The 12000-nt window shown below is 38.6% G+C and overlaps 1 protein-coding gene across 2 annotated transcripts in view; it reads right to left on the minus strand.

The window, feature by feature from the left end:
- The window catches only part of LOC127534113 (dedicator of cytokinesis protein 3-like), a 65863-nt gene that overhangs the window by 52031 nt on the left and 1832 nt on the right, over positions 1-12000 (minus strand). Inside the window, exon 1 of one of the 2 annotated variants that reach the window (XM_051948542.1) lies at positions 9537-9564. The exons of the other annotated variant lie outside the window; for it this stretch is intronic. Within the exon in view, the coding sequence (XP_051804502.1) occupies positions 9537-9549 (13 nt within the window). The 5' untranslated portion in view covers positions 9550-9564. Of the gene's footprint in view, positions 1-9536; positions 9565-12000 lie in introns of those variants that run through there. 2 annotated transcript variants of the gene reach the window in all.

A 12000-nucleotide genomic window follows, 5' to 3' on the forward strand; every position in this document is an offset into this window, starting at 1 on the left:
ACACGCTACACCCTACGGCTACAGCTACACGCTACAGGCTACACGCTATACCCTATGGCTACAGCTATGGCTACAGCTACACGCTACAGGCTACAGGCTACACGCTACAGGCTACAGGCTACAGGCTACACGCTACAGGCTACACGCTACAGGCTACACGCTACACGCTACACGCTACACGCTACACGCTACAGGCTACACGCTACAGGCTACACGCTACACGCTACACGCTACAGGCTACACGCTACACGCTACAGGCTACAGGCTACAGGCTACAGGCTACAGGCTACAGGCTACAGGCTACACGCTACAGGCTACACGCTACAGGCTACACGCTACACGCTACACGCTACAGGCTACACGCTACACGCTACACGCTACACGCTACACGCTACACGCTACAGGCTACAGGCTACAGGCTACAGGCTACACGCTACAGGCTACAGGCTACAGGCTACAGGCTACAGGCTACATGCTACAGGCTACACGCTACACGCTACACGCTACAGGCTACACGCTACAGGCTACACGCTACACGCTACACGCTACAACGCTACACGCTACAGGCTACACGCTACACCACCATCAGTGCACTGCTCTAATCCACTGCAGCAGCGTCACACACTGGAACAGAAGATGCTGGTTCGTGCCTTCAACCATCGAGCCCACATTCTGAGGACCTTCTGTGGTTCTGAGGATTTGTATTTTTATCTGGAGGACTCGGTGAAACCTACAAACATCTCTGAAGCTTCCAGAAGGAACGAAGAGCAGAACAGGAACCAGAGGAGAAGTTCTAACTGTTCTGTGACCTGGTTTGACCCTCAGACTGGAACTGGTGGAACCTCATTGACCTCCAGTTTGTTCCTCTCTGCTCAACCATCAGACCCATTAGTGCTGCATTAGAGGCGTTCAATAGACACTGCTGCAGCCACGCCTGCAGGGCACACACATTAAACACTAAATACACACACACACACACATTAAACACACTAAATACACACACACACACACACATTAAACACACTAAATACACACACACACACACATTAAACACACTAAATACACACACACATTAAACACACTAAACACACACACACACACATTAAACACGCTAAATACACACACACACACACACTAAACACACCAAACACACACACACATTAAACACACTAAATACACACACACACACATTAAACACACTAAATACACACACACACACATTAAACACACTAAATACACACACACACACATTAAACACACTAAATACACACACACACATTAAACACGCTAAATACACACACACACACACACACACATTAAACACTAAATACACACACACACACATTAAACACGCTAAATACACACACACACACACATACACACACACACATTAAACACGCTAAATACACACACACACACACATTAAACACACTAAATACACACACACCACATTAAACACACTAAATACACACACACACACATTAAACACACTAAATACACACACACACACATTAAACACACTAAATACACACACACACACACATTAAACACACTAAATACACACACACACATTAAACACACTAAATACACACACACACATTAAACACACTAAATACACACACACACACACACACATTAAACACACTAAATACACACACACATTAAACACACTAAATACACACACACACATTAAACACACTAAATACACACACACATTAAACACACTAAATACACACACACACACACACATTAAACACACTAAATACACACACACACACACACACACTAAATACACACACACACACACACACACATTAAACACACTAAATACACACACACACACATTAAACACGCTAAATACACACACACACACACACACACACATTAAACACACTAAATACACACACACACACACATTAAACACACTAAATACACACACACACACACACTAAACACACTAAATACACACACACACACACACACACTAAATACACACACACACACACACACACATTAAACACACTAAATACACACACACACACACATTAAACACACTAAATACACACACACACACACACTAAACACGCTAAATACACACACACACACTAAACACACCAAACACACACACATTAAACACGCTAAATACACACACACACACACACTAAACACACACACACATTAAACACACTAAATACACACACACACATTAAACACACTAAATACACACACACATTAAACACACTAAATACACACACACATTAAACACACTAAATACACACACACATTAAACACACTAAATACACACACACACACACACTAAACACGCTAAATACACACACACACACATTAAACACACCAAACACACACACACATTAAACACACTAAATACACACACACATCAAACACACTAAATACACACACACATCAAACACACTAAATACACACACTAAACACACCAAACACACACACATTAAACACACTAAATACACACACACACACATTAAACACGCTAAATACACACACACACACACTAAACACACTAAACACACACACATTAAACACACACTTCCGTATCTGCAGAGGAACCCGTGAAGCTCCACTTAAATCCACTTCTTGGTGTTCAGAACATTTTTCCACCATCAGGTACAGAGTCATCAGAAAAGTTCACGTTAGACGATTTCTGAGCAAAGCGACGACAAACTGCACTAAATAAATGTTAGAATCCACACAGAGAGAGAAAAAACTCCTGGACTGATTTAATCTGAGCAGAAGAGACGAGCTGGAGAACTTCTGATGAAATGAAGCAACAAGAGGAAGAACTTCACCGACAATTTAGAGTTTTAATGAAAAACTGATCCAAGCTTGAGGTAAATTGATGCTGAAACGTTTTTTTTTTTCCACTAAAAGTTGCTTTTTTGCACCTCTTGACCGCAATAAAGCTGAAAAAGACACAAATATTTACATTTTGATGAATAAAACTAACATTTTAAAGGCTCCAGCACCATTTAAAGAGGAATAATTATTCATATTTCACTGCAGTATTTGATAAAATAATCACTTTGGGACTGAAGTTTGAGAAAAAGCTTCAACCTACTGCAGAGCTGCATTAAAAGGAGTAAAAATAATGTTTATCTTTAGTTCTGCAGCAGAAAAACACTGAAATATTCAGTTTTCTACGTGATACTGACATTTTTATTTGCATCTTGACCCCAATAAAGCTGGAAAAGACAAATATGAGCATTTGGATGAATAAAACACATTTTAAAGTTAAAAATGGTCACTTTTGGGACTGAAAAGTCTAAACTAATATTTATTATTTCTTCTGAAGTATAAAAACACTGAAATTCTCTAATTTTCTAAGTGTAAAGACCTTTTTTTTATTTGCATCTTGACCCCAGTAAAGCTGCAGAAGACAGCAGCAGGTAACAGATGGAGGTTTGAGTGAGAAATTAGATGGTTTTTTATTCGTTACCGTGGTGATTCCAGCACAATTTAAACTATTTAAATAAAAACTAATAGAATCAGAGATAATCGAGGATTTCTCTGCAGTATTTGCTGCTAATTATCCAGTAAAACTCCCCCAGAGACGCCGTCAGGATCTGAAACGAGGTTTTTGAAACATGCCTCCCCCTCTTAAAAGTAAACAAACAAATAAATAAGTCAAATCCAGTGTTGATCTTTTGTTCTGCTGTAAAAAAAAATGCTGAAATCTGCTGCTGCTGTTTCTGCTCATTTCATCAGAGAACGTCTCTGAGGAACAACACACACACGTCTGTTGGTTGTTTTTATGCTTTTAATTTGTAAATTAATACTCTTCCTGTGATATTACATGCTTTTATTTTGTAATTATACACAACACTGAAAACCTGTTTGTCTTCATGAATTAGTGGAAATGATCACATTTTTTCCTTGTTAGATTTCCATGTGTCTTTTTCTTCTCTTTCTGATGCTTTAAACGTGTAAATTTATCTTTTTCTGTGCTTTTATTCTGTATTTTCACATCCTGCCGTTTATCTGGTGCTCATGAACGAATCTTTGATCAGAAACTTCTGGCCTCATAGAAATCAGCAGCGTTCCTCCTGACAGAGACGACAACAGAAGCTGATCTGTGATAAAAAGTGATGAAGAAGAAGAAGGAGGAGAAGAAGGAGAAGAAGGAGAAGAAGAAGGAGGAGAAGAAGAAGGAGGAGAAGAAGGAGGAGAAGAAGGAGGAGAAGAAGAAGAAGAAGGAGGAGAAGAAGAAGCAGAAGAAGAAGGAGGAGAAGAAGGAGGAGAAGAAGAAGCAGAAGAAGAAGGAGAAGGAGCTGTTTGTTCTGATGATGATTCAAAGCGATGCTGAACTCAACCTTCAATCTGAAAACTAAAACCAGGATAAAAATAGAAACGGTCTGAAATATTTATCAGATCCAGAGGTTAACAGAGAGACTGAGGAACCAGAACCAGGAGAGAACTAGGACCAAAACAAAACCAGGAACAGAACAAAACCAGGAACAGAACCAGGACCAGGAGAGAACCAGAACAAGGACCAGAACCAGAACAAAACCAGGACCAGAATAAAACTAGGACCAGAACAAAACCAGGACCAGAACCAGGTGAAGATGTCCAAAACCAGCTGAGCAACACCAGAACAGAAGTTCAGGAGAAACGCTGACATGTGCACCCCCTGTCAAAAGTTTTAGGACAGGTTCTCATTTATTTGAATGAGAAAGTGTCCTAGTTTGTGTCCTAGTCCTCGTTTTGACAGGGGGTGTAGACCATCGATGAGTCCGTAAAGACCTCAAACTGGTCTCAGGTCAGTTCCAGCAGCATCTTTAACCCTCATACAGGCTCAGGTCTGAGTTACCCCTTTTAAGTCCTGATGTTAGTCCTGATGTTAGTCAGGTTGTTGGTTGAATTCCCCTCAGGATTAATAAAGTATCTATCTAGACAGTCGGTTCTGGTCTTATTTATCCTCTTTTAGTCCTGACTTTAGTCCTGACTGTCGGGTTCCAGGGTCGGTCCTGGAGACGAATCTGTCGACGAGGTGAAACTAAACTGCTGCAGGACGATCGAAGCCTCCGACCTTTTTAAAGCTGCGATCAATAAAGCCGGAGACAGAACGGCTGGAATCAGGTTTCAGGAAACAGCTGACGGATCCTCTGAGCTCCAGCAGGACTAAAGGTCCTGCTTCTGTTTGGACCGTTTGGAATCAAATAAGTAGAATAAAACAGCGTTTAACGAGGAGTTCAACACCTTTTATACACATGTAAAAGAATTAATGCGGTTTAAAGTCAATTTAAAGTCTTTTATCAATCACTGAAAACCCAGCAGGTAAACGTTGCTGCATCTCCATGGAAACATAGAACTGAAAACTCCACATTATCTGTCATTTTGAAATTACAAATGGGCCCACAGTGGTGTAAAATGAGTCTATAGGGGAATAAAATGAGTCCATGGGGGAATAAAATGAGTCCATGGGGGAATAAAATGAGTCCATGGGGGAATAAAATGAGTCCATGGGGGAATAAAATGAGTCCATGGGGGAATAAAATGAGTCCATAGGGGAATAAAATGAGTCCATAGGGGAATAAAATGAGTCTATAGGGGAATAAAATGAGTCTATAGGAGAATAAAATGAGTCTATAGGAGAATAAAATGAGTCCATAGTGGAATAAAATGAGTATAGTGGAATAAAATCAGTTTATAGGGGAATGAGTTTATAGGGGAATATAATGAGTCTATAGTGGAATAAAATGAATTTATTAAAATAAAATGACTATTGTGGAATAAAATCAGTTTATAGGGTAATAAAATGAGCATAGTGGAGTAAAATGAGTCTATATTGGAATAAAATGAGTCTATAGGAGGGATTTTATTCTCTATAGGAGAATAAAATCAGTTTATAGGGAATGAGTTTATAGGGGAATAAAATGAGTCTATACTGGAATAAAATTAGTTTATAGGAGAATAAAATGAGTCCATAGGGGAATAAAATGAGTCTATAGGGGAATAAACTGGGTCCACAGCACCTAAAGAACGTAGAGTGCTGTTTTATTTCCAGTGTTGGTAACAGCTGTGGAAATGTTGGTTCTAGTTGTTTAATTGTATTATATCAATTAAATAATGACAGAAATTAAATGTTTTTTTCTGATTTCTGTTGTTCTGCTTTTTTTAATCCAACTTATTTGTGCCGCTGGTCCTGGAGGGGGCTGAGGAGTCGGACCGTTGTCATGGAGATGGAGGACCCAGCTCTGCCAGCGTAACCATGGCGACGACGGAAACTCTCTCGGAGAACGCAGAGACCCTCGAGACCCTCAAACTCCCACATCCAGAACTTCATCACTTCCATTAGACTTTCAAAGTACCACACTTCCTGTCCAGGCCTTCAAAATAAAAGACCAAAACACACAACAGGACAGTAAATCTGGTGCTTCCTGTCCGGGCCTTCAAAATAAAAGACCAAAACCCACAACAGGACAGTAAACCTGGTTCAGCATTCTGAGGTTTCACAAAGAATTCGTAAAAGAAAGTTTCCATGAAGTGTTTAGTGGTGAACAAAGTGTTACCAGAAGGTGGTGATTTTCTATTTTCCAATGTTCCTTGAAGACATCACATGTAACGTACGGCTCTATTGAGAAAGTTTCCCAAATCTACGCTTAAATACGAATAAATTCACTTCATTCTAAACTTACAATGATCAGAGTCAGAAACCGATAAAACCAGAAAAAAAGCCAGATTTTTACTTTCCAACGCTCTTTGAACACATCATTTGTGACGAATGATTCCACTGAAAGACAGAACGCGAAAATCACTTTATTCTGCATGTTATTGTAAAATTTACCAGTTTGCACCAGATTCCGTAAAAAACTACGTTAAAAATGATATTTAATTAAAATCACTTTATTCTACAATTAAAAAACACCAAATTTACACCAATTATCACAGACAAACTGCAAAGAAAGTTTCATTGAGAAAATTAACCAAATCTACACTGAAAATTGTCAAAATGCATTTATTGGACGTCACAATAAAATTTTTTAAAAAAAATCACCAAAATTACACTGCTGTTAGCCAGAAACGGTAAAAACTGAAAAAATGTCAGATTTTCACCTTTCCAGCGGTCTTTAAACACATCATGTGTGGTGAATAAGAAAATGAAGCAGATGTGGGTTTAAATTGGACCGTTTGGTTTATTAGTTTATTTTTCTGTTGAAGCTCTCTGATACAAACTGAAGCTCAGAGTTTCTTCTAACATATAAAACTTGTTTTCTGATCGTTTCTGAGCCACATTTAATCCTTTTAAAGCTTCATTAACATGGAAGATCGTCGTCGTCGTTTTCTCCTGATGCTGAAACCTCAGCAGGTCCCTGTGTGAGAAAAACATCCCATAATAACAGAGACGAACGTTTAAACAGAAACCAGCAGAAAAACTGACAGATTTCCTTCAATAAAAGCAGAAAATCTGAATTCTGCTTCAGCAGATGAGTCAAAAACGTGTTTTTATCGTTTCCACCGTCAGCTTTTAGTAGTTTGGTCAAATTATTTCTGTGAGCAAAGATTTTTAAATTATTTCACAAAATTAAGAATCATTCTGGAAAAACACGAAACATTCAGAAAGATGAAAAGTCACTTTGTTGTGTTTTACAGCTTCAGGCTCTGATAAACGGGGATTTGGTGATTTTTAATGAATATAAGGACTTTTAAACCCGTTTATTCAGACTTTCCAGCTGCGACGAGGCGAGCAGATTTTTATTATTGCAGAATCTAATGACTGTAAATAAAAGACTTCTGGTGATTTTTTTTAATGACGCGTGTAGAATAACGTAGTTTTCATGAAATATTCTGGTTTTAGCTCAGATTTATTCGCCTTTCTGCTCACAGGACGAGCTCCAGCCGTGGTTGGTGTTCTGATGGTTTTTAAAGATGAACCTGAATGGATTTGATCAGAAACAGGAGCAGAGAACGTTTCCTTCAGACGTCTGATCATTTAAACTTTAAATCCAGTTCTACTGTCAAACACGAGCAGAGAGAGAATGTGACGTTTGCTGGTTAACGCTGAGATGTGATTAAAAGGCCGAGGAGCTCCCAGAGGAACTGAGGAACCCTGAAGGAACCAGAAGAACCTGAGGAGAAGGTCTACTGTCAGGCTTCTTCTTTATTAACGGAGTCACGAGGGACCGAAGTCCTCAGAGAGAATCTAACGAGGAAAGAAAACAGGAAGTGTGGATTCATCCATCACAGCTCATGAAACATTCATCAGTTCTACAATGAAACCATCAGCTGAGATATTAGAGCTTAAAAACCTTCACGCTGAACAAACGAGACGTCTGAAGAACAGAACCGTCAGTTTAGACCCAACTAATGAAAGAACTAAAGATCTTTGTGGAGGAAACGGAAAATAAAACGAGCAGATAAACGTGAGGAAACCTCTACGATATTCTGCTCTGAGCTTCTTCTAAACGTCTCACTTCCTCGTTCTGCTGCTTTCAGTCCATTTATGACATCAACAAACCACCAGCAGGAACTTAACTAATGAAGCAAAGGTTTTACCTTCAGACTCAGAATATTTTCAGGCCCTAAAAGAAGCAAAATTTGGTGTTTTTCACTAATTTTCCATCATTTCTGAGCCTCATGACTTTAAGGTAAAAACTGAAGACAAAATGATGTAAAATCACCAAACTGATGCAAAAAGGTGTAAAACAGCCAAAATGTTCCACAAAACATCCCCAAAATAACTTAAAAAGACCAAAATCTGATACAAAATCACCACTACAAGCGCTGAAACACCCAAAGTGTGACACAAAATAACCACAACGAGACTCAAAATGTCCAAAACGTGAAGCAAGAAAAAGATGTAACACGAACAGAACTAAAAGCAGAAGACCACAGAAAGGAGTCAGAAAAGTTCTAACTTCATACTGTGGCCACTTCAGGCCCTAAAATGGTATAAAAGCAGCAAAAAAGTTACATAAAACGAACCCAAAATGATGTAAAAGGTGAAAATCTGATGCAAAAATCACAACTAAAAGATGCAAAATGTCCACAATGTGACACAAAACCACCACAAAATGATGCAAAATGACCAAACAGATGCAAATAGCGGTAAAACAGCCTAAAGGGTTCACAAAACAACAATAAAATGATATAAAAACTCTAAACACTGATGAAAACCACCACTAAAAGCCATAAAATGTCCAAAATATGTTACAAAATGACTTAATATATCCAAAATTTGACACAAAACAACCACAAAATGATGGAAAACCACCAAACCGTGATGTAAAATGGTATAAAACCAGCAAAATGTTACACAAAACAAAACCAAAATGACATAAAAAGACTCAAATCTGATGCAAAATCTGCACTAAAAGCCATAATTTCCAAAATGTGACCCAAATGACTTAAAACGTCCAAAATGTTCGACAAAACGTCCAAAATGTGATGCAAAACCACCACAAAACGATGCAACATGAATACAACTCAAAGCAGAGCACCACAGAAAGTTGTCAGAAAAGTTCTACCTTGATTCTATGAATATCTTCAGGCTCTTAAAGTACCTAACTTTAGCATCTTTTCAGTCTTCTTCCATCATTTCTGAGCTACGTAACTTCATGTAGAAGACGATTCTGGGATCAAATATAAGAAAATAGACGTTAAACTGCAAAACAACCATAAAATGACCAAACTGTGATAAAAAAAGGTGTAAAACAACCAAAATGTTACACAAAAATAAACTAAAATGATGTAAAAAGACTCAAATCTGATGCAAAACCATGAGAAAAAGTCACAAAATGTGACACAAAACAACCACAAAATGACATAAAAAGGCAAAAATATGAAGCAAAATTAAAATAAAAACCCTAAAACACTCAAATCAAGAAAGAAAACCACCACAAAAAGACAAAATACTGTAAATGTGATCAAAATGACCAGCGTGACCTAAAACAAGCCCAGAATGACTCAAAAACAGACTGAGACATAAAAGACGTAAAACCAACAAACTGATGGAAAAAGATGTAAATGTTCCACAAAACAACCAAAAATGAGGTAAAAGTGTAAAAGATGATACAAAGTCAGTCATTTCTGTTCACTTTGTCATTTTGTGGTTGTTTTCATCACATTTTGGTCATTTTGTGTCACATTTTTGGCCTTTAGTGGTGATTTTCGTCACAGTTTAGACTTTTTACACCATTTTGGGGGTTTTCTGTGGAACATTTAGGATTTTTTAGGACTTTTTGTATCTCAGTTTGGTCATTTTATATCATTGTGGTTTTTATGCATCAGATTTGAGACTTTTAAAATAATTTTGCTGTCGTTTAGTTCAACATTTTGGCTGTTTTAAGCCCTTTTGTGTCTCAGTTTGTTGGTTCCACGTCTTTCTGTGCTTCACATTTTGGTCTTTTGTGGTCACTGTGTGTCACATTTTGGACATTTCACATATTTTTGTGGTGGATTTGCATCAGATTTGAGCCTTTTATGTCATTTTGGGTTTGTTTTGTGTCATAGTTTGGTCTTTTATGTTCAGTTTTTACTTTATGAAGCCATGAGGCTCAGAAATGATGAAAAATGAGCGAAAAAATGCAAAAGCCTGAAACTTTAAGGGCCTGAAAATGTTCTCAGTATGACGATAAAAACTTTTCTTCCTTCATTAAATAAAGTTACTGGATGATTACTGGAGGGTGTTTCTACAGATTCACTTGTTTTTATGAAAAAGGATCTAATTGTGCTGGAACCTCCACATTTATGTGTTTATTTAGGGTTCCAGCACAGACGGTACCTAGAACCCTACTGAAGCCCTGAAGGTTGTTTATCATGTTTACGTTTGTCTCATTAATGGTCCTGGTGTATATCTGCTGCTTTCAGGCTGAATCATGGATATATTGTGTTTTTCTGCACTCTGCTCCATCAAACTGACGTTAAACCGTCCAACAGTCGCTGCAGGTGTTTGATGAAGACGAGTCCATCAACCTGTCCGTCAGTCTGTCCGTCAGTCTGTCCATCTCCTGTCTTTTTTGTCCGTCTGCAGTGTGAGAACCGAGCGCTGAGCCGAGCAGCCCTGAGGGAGGCCACGCTGCATTCAGGAGCCTCTATGGGAGCCACAAAGCTGCATTCATGGCTCTGAATAGCCGTTTTCTGCAACAGCCGGGCCTCCATTGGTCGCCGCTCTGAGTTACCGCTCATCCTGCCTTGGTATGCACGGCTCGTCCAGCGACAACAGCGACAGGGAAACGCTGCTCAGACCCGATGTTTACAGAGTTTAACCGGAGCTAGTTTCCTGTCGTCTGCCGTCCACCTGCTCAGGATTCACAAGAATCTCTCAAAAATCATCCAAACTCTGTCCGATGGGACAGAAACCCAGCTTATATGAGACAAAGACTGTCCTAAATTACTCAAAAACTGTCCTAAATAAGTCAAACTTCATCCAGTGTCACAAAAACTGGACCAAAGTGAATCAAATTCTGTTCTTGATCACTCACAATGCGCCCTAAATTACCCCAAATTTCTCAAGAGTCACACAGATTCCTCCAAAAAGACTGAAAGTTTGCTCTAAATAACAAAAAGTTTCACAAAAAGTACTCCAAAATGAATTAAAATGTGTCCAGTGTCACCGGAATGTCTCCAAAAAACTACTCACAATTCATCCAGTGTTGCACAAATTTCTACAAAGTCACTCAAAATGTGTTAAATGTGATGAAAAAAACGTCAAAAAAGACTCAGTTTGTCCTGATTTGCTCCAAATTTGGTCTTAAATCGCTCAAACTTCCTCCAGTGTCAAAAACTGGACCAAAGTGAATCAAAATACGTCTTTAATGGTTCAAAATTTATCCAGAAACGCTCAGATTTTGACCAAAATGACGCAAAGTTTGACATAAATGACTCACATTGAGTAGAAATCTGTTCCAAGTAGCTGAAAATCTGTCCTGAATGACCCAAATGTGTCCAAAGTGACTTAAACATGTCAACAATAACTAAAATCCGTCCTAAATGACTGAAATCTGTCCAGTATCACAGAAACATTCA

The sequence above is a fragment of the Acanthochromis polyacanthus genome, chromosome 5 (genome assembly GCF_021347895.1).
Source record: "Acanthochromis polyacanthus isolate Apoly-LR-REF ecotype Palm Island chromosome 5, KAUST_Apoly_ChrSc, whole genome shotgun sequence".
Lineage (NCBI taxonomy): Eukaryota > Metazoa > Chordata > Actinopteri > Pomacentridae > Acanthochromis > Acanthochromis polyacanthus.